General features: G+C 62.0%; 1 protein-coding gene across 1 annotated transcript in view; it reads left to right on the top strand.

The window, feature by feature from the left end:
* FNTB (farnesyltransferase, CAAX box, subunit beta) overlaps window positions 1-12,267 on the top strand; it is a 32,601-nt gene extending 20,334 nt beyond the window's left edge. Inside the window, exons 4-12 of the mRNA XM_074998140.1 lie at window positions 254-345; window positions 5,134-5,280; window positions 6,432-6,515; window positions 7,806-7,892; window positions 8,063-8,192; window positions 8,955-9,087; window positions 10,708-10,819; window positions 10,919-11,033; window positions 11,918-12,267. Of these exons, the coding sequence (XP_074854241.1) occupies window positions 254-345; window positions 5,134-5,280; window positions 6,432-6,515; window positions 7,806-7,892; window positions 8,063-8,192; window positions 8,955-9,087; window positions 10,708-10,819; window positions 10,919-11,033; window positions 11,918-12,022 (1,005 nt within the window). The 3' untranslated portion in view covers window positions 12,023-12,267. The remainder of the gene's footprint in view (window positions 1-253; window positions 346-5,133; window positions 5,281-6,431; window positions 6,516-7,805; window positions 7,893-8,062; window positions 8,193-8,954; window positions 9,088-10,707; window positions 10,820-10,918; window positions 11,034-11,917) is intronic.
* The last annotated feature ends 1,407 nt before the right edge of the window (window positions 12,268-13,674 follow it).

The following is a 13,674-nucleotide window of genomic DNA, read 5'->3' as shown; positions in this document are numbered from 1 at the left end:
TTTTGGCAGCGGGTGGCAATCTCTGGGTTGTGTCTAAGATGGGGACCCTTTAGGATGGAAGCCTTTATTCTTGTCAGGGGGTAATTTCCTTTCCAGATTCCTTCTGGAGCATCTCTGTAACTTTCATGGCTGCCCGAGTGTTCGGAATTCTGTGCCTTGTTCCGATGGCACATGGCGTAACCCGGCTACTTCTCTGCCTTTGGATGATTTCAGGCGTTCGCTAGCTGACCACTTTCTTCTTCCCTTTCCATAGTGTCTGGATGCCAGCCGTCCCTGGCTGTGCTACTGGATCCTGCACAGTTTGGAGCTGCTGGACGAGCCCATCCCTGAGTCCGTGGCTTCGGAGTAAGTCGCCTTCGGCGGGTGCGCCGTGCTCCGGAGGGAACATGGGTTGCAGGCAGCAAGGCGGGATGTTTGAATGCCACCTCCTGGAGAGCTCTCCTTGGTCTCTGAGGAGGAGGGCAACCGAGTGGACAAAACAGTGGAGATCCTACCTTCTCCTCAGGCTGGCCTGTAAGCCATTATGATCACCCTTACTAAGAACTTCTGCATAGCCCCAGCCAGGGAATCTCTGGCACTGAGTCCAGCAATGTCTGGCCTAGATCAGGAGCGAGCAAGCTTTTTACATCCGTAATCTGGCATGATTTTAGTTAGCTGGACAGCCGCCTGTCTTGGGGGTGGCCAAGTTTCCTGCAATCCCATAAAGTTTGTTTCCAGCCACCAGGCCTGGCTGTCCGGGTTCTGTGCTGTTCTTTAGCTCTAAGTTACCCCTAAATGTCTTCTCAGAGCCCAGTAAGCTGTGCAAGCGTAGGTAATGGGCTAAACCAGTGTTTCCCAACCTTTTTTAACAAAAGACCCCTTTTTAAAAATGTATATACCCCCAGACGTCTCTCCGGTAACCACGAGGGTACGTGTACCACCGGTTCAGAAACACGCTCCAAAGGTAATCTGAGGTCTTGAAACAAGTGCCAGTCAACCTGTCGAGATGACTGTACCCTTTTCAGGAGTCAGATTTCTTTTGTATACCACCAAGTTACACTCTGCCCACAAAAGCTGATGCTCCAAAATATCTGAGTCTCTAAGATGCCACAGGACTTCTTGTTGTTCTCGCAGATACAGACTAACTTGGCTACCCCTCTGATACTTTGATTCCAATTACTGTATTTGATAATAAGATGGCAGTAAAGCAGCAAGGTTTCAGTAGTCGTCTTCTGTGATCTTTTCGCATGTTTCTGTAAGTCAGTCGTTTTTAAGCAAAGACCCACTTTGTCAGATGAAACGAAAGCTGATGCTCCAAAATATCTGGTAGTCTATAACAGTGGTTCTTAACCTGGGGTGCACACACCCCCTGGGGGTGCGTGATGCCCTTTCTGGGGGGTGTGAGGTGTCAGATTTTCCATGAAGGTAAATCATCAAAAACACGAATTAAGCACAGGCCTATAGTTCAACAACGTTGTTTCAGCCAACCTATGGATTAACATTATACATTTTTAATGATTGCTGTAAAACACAAACAAAAAAATTATTTTCAAATTTTTAAGCTAATTGTCAGGAAAGGATCTCGCTACAAAATACAGCGAACCGCCACGTTGTGGGGTGTTAGAATAAGGTTTCGATGAAACCACGTTAGCACGTGACCGGTTTGGTTCTCACTGGAGCTTGTCAGGCGCACGGAAACCGCTGTCTACAGCGTGATTGTGGGGGTGTTTCTCGACGCGTGCGCAGAGGGTGATATGACAGTGCAGCGGCTTTGTTGGAATTCAGTCGGCCGCTAACTGTTAGCGCGTTGGTTACAGTTGACTTCCAGAGCGAAACTCCACAGCGCCTCGGGGGGTTGTACTTGCGTGTTTTTATAAGCCGACTGGACTGTTATTTGTGGTCAGTCATGACATAAAACTATTTTACATATATTTAATCTGCATTTAAAAGTGTATAGCCCCCCACTCCATTTTGCATTTTTGATCAGCAGTGCAAGAGCAATATTTTGAGAACCAAAGGGGTGCAGGCTGCAGGGAAGGGTAAGAACCACTGTCTATAAGGTGCCACAGGACTTCTTGTTGTCATCAAACTATTGTACTTCCATTTCAGCGTCAGGCGTGTGACGCAATAGAAACAAGTCACTGAATGAACTTTTAGCTTGTACTGGCTTTACTAGTGGTTTTTATGCAGCCTGTTGCAAAACGAGGCGGATATCTAGGTAAGTTGGTGGTTTCCCCGGAGGGCCTGGGTGTATCCCCAAGGGGACAGCTGACCTACTGTGGACGCCTGGAAGGAGCCTCAGCCCCAGAGCTGCTGGGGTACCAGGGCAGGGATCTGATGAGAGCTGCAGATGCTGCTAGCATGTTGGGGGCGGGCCTGAGGGCGCAGGAGGCTGGGGTGAGGCTGGTGGTTTGGATGACGTTTGAACGGGGATGGGGGTGCATCGCTGGGGGGTGGGATCCCGGCGGGGAGACCACGGCTGAAGCCACAGGGAAGGAAGAAGCTGCACATAGGCCCAGAGAGACTGACGAGGCCACGGACGTGCTGGGATGACAGGGGAAGCACTGCAGAAGACGGGACGGGCAGCCGGATGCAGGCCAAGACGAACCTGTGCTCCAGTTGGGGTGGGTAGCTGTGTCTCCTGGGAATTGTGCTGGAGCGGAGCGGGGAGCTGGGCAGCTAGGCACTGAGAGGGTTAAAGCTGGGCTGGCTGCGCTCAGAGGCATTGACTCCACGCTCCCTCCCTGTTGTAACCCCCGGCGTCCTCCCGCTGCGTCACCTGCCGAGCCTCGGGGGTGGGACCCCTGTCCGAGCCCTGCGCAGTTGGGAGCAGCCTTCCCCGTCAGCTGAGTGCTTGGGCAGTTGCCCAGGAGACGTTCAGGTGCTGCCCGGCTGATAGGACAGCGCCCACAGCTGACGAGGGTGTCTGCATGTGTCCCGGTGCACCGAACAAAATTTATTCCACCCTGTGTGGAGAAGATGAGGGGGACCCCGATCGGGAATGCTCCCTGTGCCGGCGAGCTGCACAGGTGCATTTCCCAGGCCCGGCACAGCCATCCTGCACCTCAGCATGATTCAGGAGAGCACCCAGAGGGGTGTCCGTCTGCTGGCTCCTCCAGGCCCCGAGCCCGTCCCCATGCGGGTAACGCTGCCTCTGTGGCACAAAAGCACATTGTCCTCTTCATTCTGCTCCAACAATAGGCCCCCATTGTCGCCCTCCCGCCCGGCCGGGGGCATCGTGTGACAGCCGTCGATGGTGGTGATAAGGACTCCAGCTGCTGCCTGACTTGGGATGCCGCCCCCCCTTGGCTTACGGGCAAGGAGCTGGGCCGAGGAAGGCGCCAGATGGACCGATCTCCCTGCGGCATAGGGGAGGCCGGGTGCACCCATGGGGCCAGGCCTGCGATGCTGCTGTGGGTCTTGGGCAGCACGTGGGCTGTGGGGGTGGCGGGGAGAGAGCTGCCCTGGTGCTTCCAGGCTGAGCTACTTGCTGGCGCGCCACAGGCGGGAGCTGTATGGGAGGGGGGTAGAGCTGGGAGAGGACTCGGGAGACCCGGGTTCTGTCCCCGGCCGGCTTGGGCAAACGGTGTCCTGTCCCGTGCCTCAGTTTCCCCCGTGAGGGGGACAGCACTAGGACTTGCTTTGCGACTGAGGCCTGGACAGTGCTTGGGAGTGTTAGTCACAGCAACATCCCCCGCAGCTCTCGTTGCTCCGGCCCGTCTCCTCTCGGGATTTTGGAAGCTGGGGGGGTCACGTCACTTCCCCGCGGGCTGGCACCTCTCTCTCCCCGCATACAGAGGAAGCTCCCCGGCAGCAAGAGGTCGGGGCGTGGGGGGACAGCGAGGTCGCTTTGGCTCGTATGTCCGTTTGAGGGCTCGGCGTGTTTGCCAGCCGGGTGCGAGGACTTGGTGTGTCATGGGGAGCAGCCAGATGTCCGAGGTGCTGGCCCCCCCACAATGTCCCTCCAAATCCTTCAGAGCCGCAGGGCTCACATCTGGGCCCGTTAGGCCCCGGCCCTCCTCCCAGATGTTACCCGGTGGTCTTCACTCTGCCCGGCTCCCCGCTTTCTCAGGCCGCAGAGCGATGCTGTTCGTCATCCCCCGATTTGGGGGGGAATCTATCCACCCTGGGTGAGTTGCTGCTCTGCTCAGGGCCTCAGTTTCCCTGCCCATAAGATGGGGGTAATGCTGTGGACCTGCTTGGTAGAGTGCACTGGGATTGGTGGATAGAGCCTGTGTGGGGCTGGCTGGACAGGAGACATTGCCCCGGAACCGCCCCTCTTTCCTGGTGTCAGGACAAGGGAGGCGAACGGAGCAGCCGGCCGAAGGCAAGCGCGCTCGTGGGTGGGTGAGCCGAGCGCCGTGATGGGGGCTTACGAAAGCGCTAGTGCCGGCCGAGCGAGGCAGGGATGTACAGTGAGACGAGGTGGGGGCTGTGTGCGGCCAGGGGATGCCGTGTGTGGCCGGTGTGATGAGACGCACAAAGGTATAGAAAGGAGGGGGTTTGCTGCGTCCTTCCCCCGGACCCAGCTCCTGCTCGGGTCTGACCAGCGCAGTGGAGTTTTGCTGGAGGCCATATAAAGGCCCCGGAGCGGCCCAGGGCAGGGACTGTCAGGCTGCATTCTGGGTGAGCTCTAAGCTCTTGCGAAAAGGCTGCCGGGCCACCCTGTGACCGCTGACTGGTTGCAGCCCACACAGGGCTTGTTTGGCGGAGCTGGAGGGCCGGAGTCTGGAGGCAATGAGGCTTAGTGGTCAGCTCGGGCAGTGCAGTAAGACCTCCTGGGGGCCAGGCACGCTGAAGGGCTCCACCAAGGGCAGGTTTAAAGGCGCGAAGGGACCCCCTTGACCATCTCCTCTGCCCCCCGGGTAAGCCAGGCCAGACCCACCCCCATTCCTAGCGCAGAGCTCACAGAATAACGTCCAGCTGCGACTTAAACCTTGGCTGCCCAGCTCAAGGCGAGTTCGGCTGCAGCGGGGCAGACGTCCCGTTGCTGGGGGGACCACCTCTGGCCATGTGCGTTTCCCCCAAAGCCAGCTGGTCCTTCCCTCCCGGCGGGGCTGGGTGTTGCAGGCTTGGAGGGTGGCTCTGGGTGAGCTGTGTCTGGCTAGTTTTGCACCACCCCCATCTCTCTCTTTCTCTCCCCCCCACCCCCAGCATCTGCCACTTCCTGAGCCGCTGCCAGAGCCCCAGTGGTGGGTTCGGAGGGGGGCCAGGCCAGCACCCCCATCTCGCGCCCACGTACGCCGCAGTCAGCGCACTCTGCATCATCGGTACCCAAGAGGCCTTCGACGTCATCAACAGGTGAAAGGGGCCTGGCCGGCTGGGGAGGGGCCTACCGGGTGCGGGGGAGAACAGGCTGGGGTGGGGCAGCGGGTGGGGGGAGAGAACAGGCTTGTGGGGGGGGCCTGGTGGGTGGGAGGGTGAGAATAATTGGGGGCCCGGCAGGCTGGGGGAGTGAGAGCAGGCTGGGGGAGTGAGAGCAGGCTGGGGGGGGCCTGGTGGGCATGGGGGGGTGAGAGCAGGCTGGGGGGGGAGCTTGGTGGGTGGGAGGGTGAGAATAATTGGGAGCCCGGCGGGCAGGGGGCTGAGAAGAGGCTGGGGGGGCCGGCGGGCATGCGGGGGTGAGAGCAGGCTGGCGGGGGGCCTGGCGGGCATGGGGGGGTGAGAGCAGGCTGGGGGGGGCCTGGCGGGCATGGGGGGGTGAGAGCAGGCTGGGGGGGGCCTGGCGGGCATGGGGGGGTGAGAGCAGGCTGGGGGGGGCATGGGGGGGTGAGAGCAGGCTGGGGGGCCCAGTGGGCAGGGGGGGATGAGAACAGGCTGGGGGGGGCCCCGGTGGGTGAGAGCAGGCTGGAGTGGGAGGTAATGTGATGGCCGCCTGTCCCCCCAGCGGGCTGGGGCCGTGCCTGCTCTGAGGGCCTGGTAGAGCCCTGGCTGGGGCGTCCCTACCAGGTGTCAGCCGGGCAGCCCTTTGAACTGGCTGAGGAAACCGCTGCCGGGACTGAGGTGGGCATTATCAGGGCTCCCGGCTGTGGGGGAGGCCAGCACCTCGCAGCCTTTGGGCCCTGGGAGCAAAGAGCAGCCTTGTACAGCCTGTCTGAAGGCAGCTCCCTCCTGTAGGGCAGCCCCTGCTCTGGGTGGGGATGGGGCTGTTTTCTTGGCCAGGGGCGCCATTAACCAATACATTGCGAACCCTGTGGGGGTTGTGAGAGAGACGCTAATGGGACCGGCTGGAGCTGACCCTGCAATGGGAACGTCCATTATCGCCTTACTGAGGGCTCCGAAACCCTCATGCATCAGGGCTTGAGCCAGCCACTGGCCATCAGGGATCAGGCAGGAGCAGGCCCCCTGGCCAGGCCGTTCCAGCAGTGCTTGTCCGATCCAGCTCTCCCCGGCCTGGCCGGCACCTGCGTCCAGCCCCATGAGCCCCTAATGACATCCCGGCTGCTTTTCAGGGAGAAGCTCTTGGAGTATCTGTACTCACTGAAGCAGCCCGATGGCTCCTTCATCATGCACGTGGGGGGTGAAGTGGACGTCAGGTGAGCGCCCCACGAAGCAGAAAACGAGTGGTGGAGGTGGGGCGCTGTCCCCAGCCCCCCTGCAGGGGACCAGCTGACCCAGTGCCCCGCAGGAGCACCCTGGGAAATCGCTTTTGTCAGCCTTCAGTTCAGACCCTCCTAGGCTGGGAGGGATGTGATCCGACCCTCCCCATCACCCGCACCACAAAACCCTCTCCAGCCTCAGAGCTTGCAGCCGAGCCGGCCTGGCGCTCCTAGGAAACTGTCCACTCCCCTAAAGACTCAGGATGACAGAGGTAGGGGGTGACGGTGTCACCAGCCTCTCAGGGTCCCTAGTAGCCCTGCAGCTACAGACCTGAGGGGGAAGCAGGGACAGGCAGTGGGAGGCCACATCAGTGGTGGGGCCTGTCTGTTGGGCACTTCCTCTGCAATGACCATGCTGGGGTGGCTCTGCGGGTGTATCTTCCATAGGCACTAAACAGAGAAAGGCCTCCTGCTGGAGCCGGCTTGTGTGCATGGGGAAACCAGGCTGGTATATTCCCCGTGGAGGCAAGCTCTTAATTCCACCCTCGAGCAAACCACAACCCACGAGAGAACGGGGGGCCGAGGGTGAATTTTTTGCTGTTGGTCTTTGGGGTCGCTTCTTCGGAGCAGCCTCCATGGGGCTTGCCAGGGAGCTGTCTCCAGGCTCGCGCTCGTGCTGCAGAGCAGGGTTTGTGACAGGGGCAGGGTGGGCTCACAGACAGAGCACTGGAGTGGGACTCGGGAGAGCTGGATTCAATTTGGGGTTCCCTCAAACTTCTTCCATCAGGGCAGAATAAATTTTATGCACACCAAAGCAGGTGCGGATGTGCACCATTGTAGAAACACCAGCCGCCTGCGCGGGCCCTCTGCTGATCAGCTGGGCAGCATCTAACTCTCTCCTGCGCAGCTCAGCACTGAGCTGACAGGGAACCCTGGTTCTATTTCCAGCCCTGCCACTGGCCTGCTGGGCCACCTTGGGCAAGTCACTTCCTGGCCCTCGGGCCTCAGTTTCCTTATCTGCTAAAGGAGGAGAGTGACACTGCTCTGCTTTGTAAAGGGTTGTGAGACGTGCGGCCGGGCCGTGCTCGGTAAAAGCTCGGACCGATTCTGAGGGCCTTGCAGGGGGCGCTGAGCGGCCGTCTCCTTGCGGTAAAGGGGCTGTAACAGGTCTCGGGTGCCAAATGCAGCTGGGCGGGTGGCCCACAGGACACTGGCGGCGTTGGCAGCGTGGTGGCTCTGTCCGTGGCGAACGTGGGGGGCTGACTCTGCTCCCTGCCCCCCTCGCAGGAGCGCGTACTGCGCCGCCGCCGTGGCTTCGCTGACCAACATCGTCACGCCCACGCTCTTCGCCGGCACCGCCGAGTGGATCGCACGGTGAGCAGAGCCCGAGGCTGCCCCCTGCTTGGCCGGGCCCGTGGGAGGGTCCCATGGGCTCGGTGGGCGGCGCCCCACGCCGGGGGCTGGTGTGGCGGGCGGGTGGGGCCGGGGACCGCGCTGGCATCGGCGTCAGTTCCCGTGTTCTCCCTCCTCGCCTGCCCAATCAGGTGCCAGAACTGGGAGGGCGGCATTGGCGGTGTGCCAGGCATGGAGGCTCACGGCGGATACACCTTCTGTGGCCTGGCCACCCTGGTCATTCTCAAGCGGGAGCACTTGCTGAACCTGAAAGGCTTGTTGGTAAGTGGCCGCCGCCGGGACGCGCTCCCCGGCCCTGCGGGAGGCTGGACCCACGCGGCCCAGGAGGGTGCCGCCGCCGCCCCACAGTACCCCCTGCTCTGTTCCCGCCAGCGCAGGTTGGGGGGCACCGCGTTTACTGCCAGGCTGCAGCCCCCAAAGCGACGTTGGTGCGGTCCGGCCACCGCGGTCCCGCTGGGCAGGGATTCCGGCCCCGACTGGCGCGTGGCCGGGGGTTGCGTCCTTCACAGGTCCCTGTGCCCACCCGGGTCCTTCCATAGCGAGCTCTGTGGGGCCGGGTCAATGGCCCGAGGAACAGCACCGCCCAGTGTTAACCATCTCAGTGCACTGGGCTGGGAGCCAGGAGATGTGGGATCTGTTCCCAGACCTGCCACTGGCCGGCTTGGGCAGTGACTGACTGGGAGGGGCTACATCAGGTTTTCACCAAAAACGCTTTCCCGTGGAAAACCGATTTCCTCCCCTTCTCCAAAAATGGAAGCTCCCAAGCTCCGTCTGGGGCGGTGGTCCTAGGGTGTCTTGCTTCTGTCCCCCTCCCTAGACTGACTCCCTGCTCGGCCCACATCTCCCGCCTCTGAGTCCCTGCTCCTGGGGAGCTGGCAGCTGAGGGCTGCTCCTGTTGAAGAGGGAGGAGGTGAAATCCGGATGGCGCCAGGGCCAGAGGGCGGGAATGGAGCCGGTGCCAGGGAGTCGGTCGTGCCGGGGAGCATCTGAGCCCTGATGCTTGTCCCTGTCTGTCTGGTCCAGCGCTGGGTCACAAGCCGGCAGATGCGCTTTGAGGGCGGTTTCCAGGGCCGCTGTAACAAGCTGGTGGACGGCTGCTACTCTTTCTGGCAGGCAGGCCTGCTGCCGCTCCTGCACCGAGCGCTGCATGTCAAAGGTGAGCCTGGGGCCAGCCAAGCGCTGCAGCAGAGAAGTCAGGCAGGGATGACTATGCCAGCAGGGCTACTTGCCTGTCTGCATTGGTGGCCAGCTTGCCTCCGCTGCAGAGGGATTGGGTGTGGGGCTGGGAATTTGACTAAAGTGGAAGATTTTCATTGAGACATGGGACTTGTAGTCTGGGTGGCCTCACACTTCTGTGTTCTTCTATCAGCCAGGCTCCCTGAGTGGACTACATCTCCCATGACGCACTGCTTCCCCTCCCAAAGGGGATACCACGTTGCATCTTGGGATATGTAGTCCATCCAGGAGAGACTGCCCTCTAGAGGAAAGAGGCCGTATGAAGCATTCAAACTACAGCTCCCATGAGGTGCCACAGCTGCATTTTGGAATTAGGTTCAGGCTAAAGCAACTCAAATGGGTGTTAAAAGAAAGCAGAAAGTCCACAAGGGCTGGAAGGTACTGAACAACAAGCACTGCCTCTGGGAGCTAGACAGTCTCGAGATAGCGAGACCCAGTGAAAACCAAGCCAGAGCTGGATCTGCCAAGGGAGATTAAAACCGATAGGAAAAGGTTCTTTAGTCACAGAAATAAAAGCACACAAGAGAAGGGGGACTGGGAAGCCCTGAGGAGGGGGTAGACGTGAAAGATCATCTCAGCCCAGCCCCATAACTAAATGAATGCAGTTGTTGGCGTAATGGGAAAGACGACATGGAAGCAGAAATTACTACAGCCACAGCTGAGGTCAAACTCAGTTTTACCAGGGACTCAGTCGAGGGCCTGCAGAGTCTCTGTCCGAGATTAAAGGAACTGGCCGAGCAAATTGCAGTTTGGTAACAAGGATTTTTAATTAACCCGTAAACACGGGGTCACGTCCAGCGATTGGAGAATTGCTCAGGCAGTATGGAGATTTAAGCAAGGGAAGCGATCTGGGAGATTACAGGCCTATCAGGGGACCTTCAGTTGCGTGCAAGGTCTTGGAGCAGGTTTTGAGTGTACATCAGAATAGCCACGCGGGGGCAGGGTACCATGTCTTTCCGTTCGTGGGTGGAATAATTTTGTTGCGTGCACGGGGGCCCGTGCAGAGGTGCACCACTCAGAAACACAGGCAGGTGTGGGAGATTGGGTGGGTGGAGCAGCTGGAAGGCAGGCGTCAGGCGTCAATGCACCGACGGGTGCTCAGCTCCCTGTCCCTCTCGCCGCCAGTGCAGGGGGGTCGGAGCAGTAGTCTTTGCAATCCCCCCACCCCTACTCCCTTTGCCGGCTGCTCCCCCCTGTGATCCCCACGGCCAGTCGCTCTCCTGCTCTGTGCTTGCAGGGCCTCGCCCTGGGTGCCAGGCTCGGAGTTAGCTGGGAGGGGTGGGGGACGGGGTGAGATCCCTGCATAAGGCCCTGCCAGGCAGAGGTGTTTCCTGGGTGGGATAGGCCAGGGAGGGGTGCCCTGGTTGGTAGGGGTACGGTGGTGCCCTGCTCCGGGAGTGGGACTCTGGCTGGCTGGCTGGGCTCCAAGGTGAGAGGTGGGAGGGCGTCGGCCAGCAGGCACCTGTGGGCGGTAACACAACCGGGGGGGGAACGTGGCCTCCACGCTGCCTAACAGCCCTGTGGCCTGTGCTGTCTCCAGGAGACCCTGCCCTCAGCATGAGACGCTGGATGTTCCACCAGGAGGCACTGCAAGAATACATCCTGCTCTGCTGCCAGTGCCCGGCCGGGGGGCTGCTGGACAAGCCCGGCAAGTGAGTGCCCCGGGGGGACCCCGCAGCCAGGGTGGGCGGGAGGTGGCCGCAGCGCGCCGGGGCGTGCCAGGGCAGCTCTGAGCCGGCCTGTACCCGCAGGTCGCGGGACTTCTACCACACCTGCTACTGCCTGAGCGGGCTGTCCATCGCCCAGCACTTTGGCAGCGGGGACCTGCTCCACGAGGTCGTGCTGGGAGTTCCCGAGAACCGCCTGGTAAGTGGAGCTGGGGGGCGCAGCTGTGAGCGGCGTGGGGCAGGGCCAGGCCGTGGGGCAGAGCTGTGAGTGGCGTGGGGCAGGGTCAGGGCAGGGCTGTAAGGGCCATGGGGTGGGGCCAGGCCATGGGGCGGGGCCAGAGCTGAGGGGCATGGGCCGGGGCCCAGGGCATGGGGTGGACCTCTGAAGGGCATAGGGCGGGGGCAGGGCATGGGGCAGGGCTGTAAGGGGCATGGGGCAGAGCTATGAGTGGTATGGGGCGGGGCCAGGGCATGGGGTGGACCTCTGAAGGGCATAGGGCGGGGGCAGGGCATGGGGCAGGGCTGTAAGGGGCATGGGGCGGAGCTATGAGTGGTATGGGGCGGGGCAGGGCTGTAAGGGGCATGGGGAGTGTTGGCGAGTACCCTGGCCCCAGGTTAGAAGCAGCTCTGCTGCCAGCAGCAGCCTGGCAGGTCCCTCAGCCTCTGCGGCTGGCCCATGGGCTGGGAGCGCAGCCCCTGAGGCTGGCCTCAGACCCCCCTGGTGCTGGTGCCTGGCCTGGCCAGAAGCAGCTCCAGGGTGCAGCCTCGCACTGTTCCTGCCCTGCTAGCAGTGGGCTCCAGCATGTGCCCCTCAGCGCCTGCCTGACTCCTGGCAGTCAGAGCCCAGCCCTGCGTCCTGGTCCCAGCTGCAATCCCATGGGCCTTCCCCCTGCACCGCCCCGGGCGGCTGGGCCCCAGCGGACCCCTTGTGCTGGGAGAAGGGCCTGGCGAGAGCCCCTGCTCTGAGCTCCCCGGAGGTGCAGGGCAGAGCCCTGGCCCTGAGCAGAGCCTGTTGCGTGGGAGGGAAAACAGCAGCCCCGGTGCCTCTGCCCCTCCCCGCTGACGCCTGTGTTCCCCCCGCAGCAGCCGACGCACCCCGTGTACAACATCTCTCCCGCCAGAGTGGTGCAGGCGGTCATGCACTTCCTGGGACAGCCCGTCCCCAGCGTGCCGGCCGCCGGGGACTAGACGCGGCTGCTCCCTTCGCCCGCGGACGCCGCACAGAGGGGCTGTCCCTGCCGCCGCAGCGCAGCCTGGGGCCTGTGCAGAGAGCTCAGGCACTAGCCAGAGCAAAAATAACCCCTTGGCCGCTGCCGGCCAGGCCAGGCCCCCCCACCGAGGGCTCGGGACCCACTAACCTTCCTCCTGGGAGCGCCCGTCTGCTCCAGTAACAGGCTGTGGACATTTTCACCTCAATAAACCCGAACTGACGACCTCTCGCTTCCTTGACGCCCGCCTGAGCTGCTGCCAACCTGCCCTGCCTGGGATGGGCCGGGGGCTGCCAGCTGGCCCCTGGGGGGGGCCTGATCTGAGTTACCACCACCAGCCCCAGGAGGGGCTGGTGCCCTGGCGCCTGCGGCGTGAGCCCAGCTGAGCCTGGGTTTGCCTGAGCCCGAGCAGCTGACCGAGGGCGCTCTGTCACTGCTGTGGGGATCGGCCCCCCTGCAGGCGGCTAGTTACAGCACAGGGGGTGGGTGGGTGGGTATGTGGGGGGTGTCTCCCTGGCCCAGGGCCTGGCAGGGTTGTTCTCCTAATGGACCCATCCCTTGTCCCCCGTGCAGGGGGTGCCGAGCTGGCCCCTTCGGCCAGATGGGAGCAGGAGTCACCGGGCCTCAGCTCATGGCCCCTGCGCTTTCATCTGCTCGGCCCTAGCAGGAGCCGGGGGTTCTGGCCCTGCAGCCTGGGGGGCAAGTCCCTTGCTCGGCAGCTGCCTCTGCCCTTCCTGGCCCCGTTGCCAGCCATCCCCGCTCTGCTCTCACCAGCTCCGGCCTGTCCTGAGCGGGTCGTGCGAGTACAAGGCCAGAGAGGCTCCGTTTGGCTGGCAGGCCCCTGGGGAGGAGAAGGGGCGCTGATCCTGGGGCAGCCCTGCCACGGTTGTGCTCACTCCTCCCTAGAACCTGGCCCTAGCAGGGCTCCCCCCCGCAGCTCAGCTGGGCCCAGGGCGAGGCCGGAGCTGGCAGCGCCAGCTACTTCGAAGAGCTGCTTGGAGCCTGGTGCAACCTGCTACTCCAGGGTGGGCTGGGGGCCCCTCAGAGCGGCACCTCTGGCCAGGGCCCATGCCCGGAGCGGGCAGAGCTGGAGACCAGCCCTGGCTCCGTGGCACAGATTTTCCCGGGGAAGGGCAGTGACCCCAGGCATCTTTCCCTCCCCCAGGAATGCTTTGAGCAGGGGCATCCTTGGGGCTCGGGCTGAGCAGCCCAGGCCTGAGGCGGAACAGGAGGGGCCATGGGCCTAACACTGGCTGCCAGGGAAAGCAGGGGGGCTGGGGCTGCCCTTGTGCTGAGAGGCGGCCCTGGTCCTGCTGAGCAAGTCCCAGCCTAGCCCATCCTTGCTCCTGCCCCCAGCAGCTCAAAGTAGGCAGGGAAACTGAGGCACAAAACGGGCGTGAGTGAAGCCGGCGTCCCATTGGCTGCGTAAGAATGGGGCCAAAGCACAGGTGACACTGAGGCCTTAGCAATGGCAGAGCTGGGCTGAAGGGGAAAGCTGCCTTCTGATTGGTTGTCTACCTCCCTGCCCTGCCTTCTCTGGAGCAGAGCAGCCAATCAGAGTTCAATTTCCCACCCCACTTCCTTGCTGCAAGTGCTGGCAGGGTAGGGGGAACCTGCTGCTGCTTCCCAGTG

The sequence above is a fragment of the Carettochelys insculpta genome, chromosome 6, assembly GCF_033958435.1.
Source record: "Carettochelys insculpta isolate YL-2023 chromosome 6, ASM3395843v1, whole genome shotgun sequence".
Lineage (NCBI taxonomy): Eukaryota > Metazoa > Chordata > Testudines > Carettochelyidae > Carettochelys > Carettochelys insculpta.
This window is presented reverse-complemented; position numbering and strand designations above follow the sequence as displayed.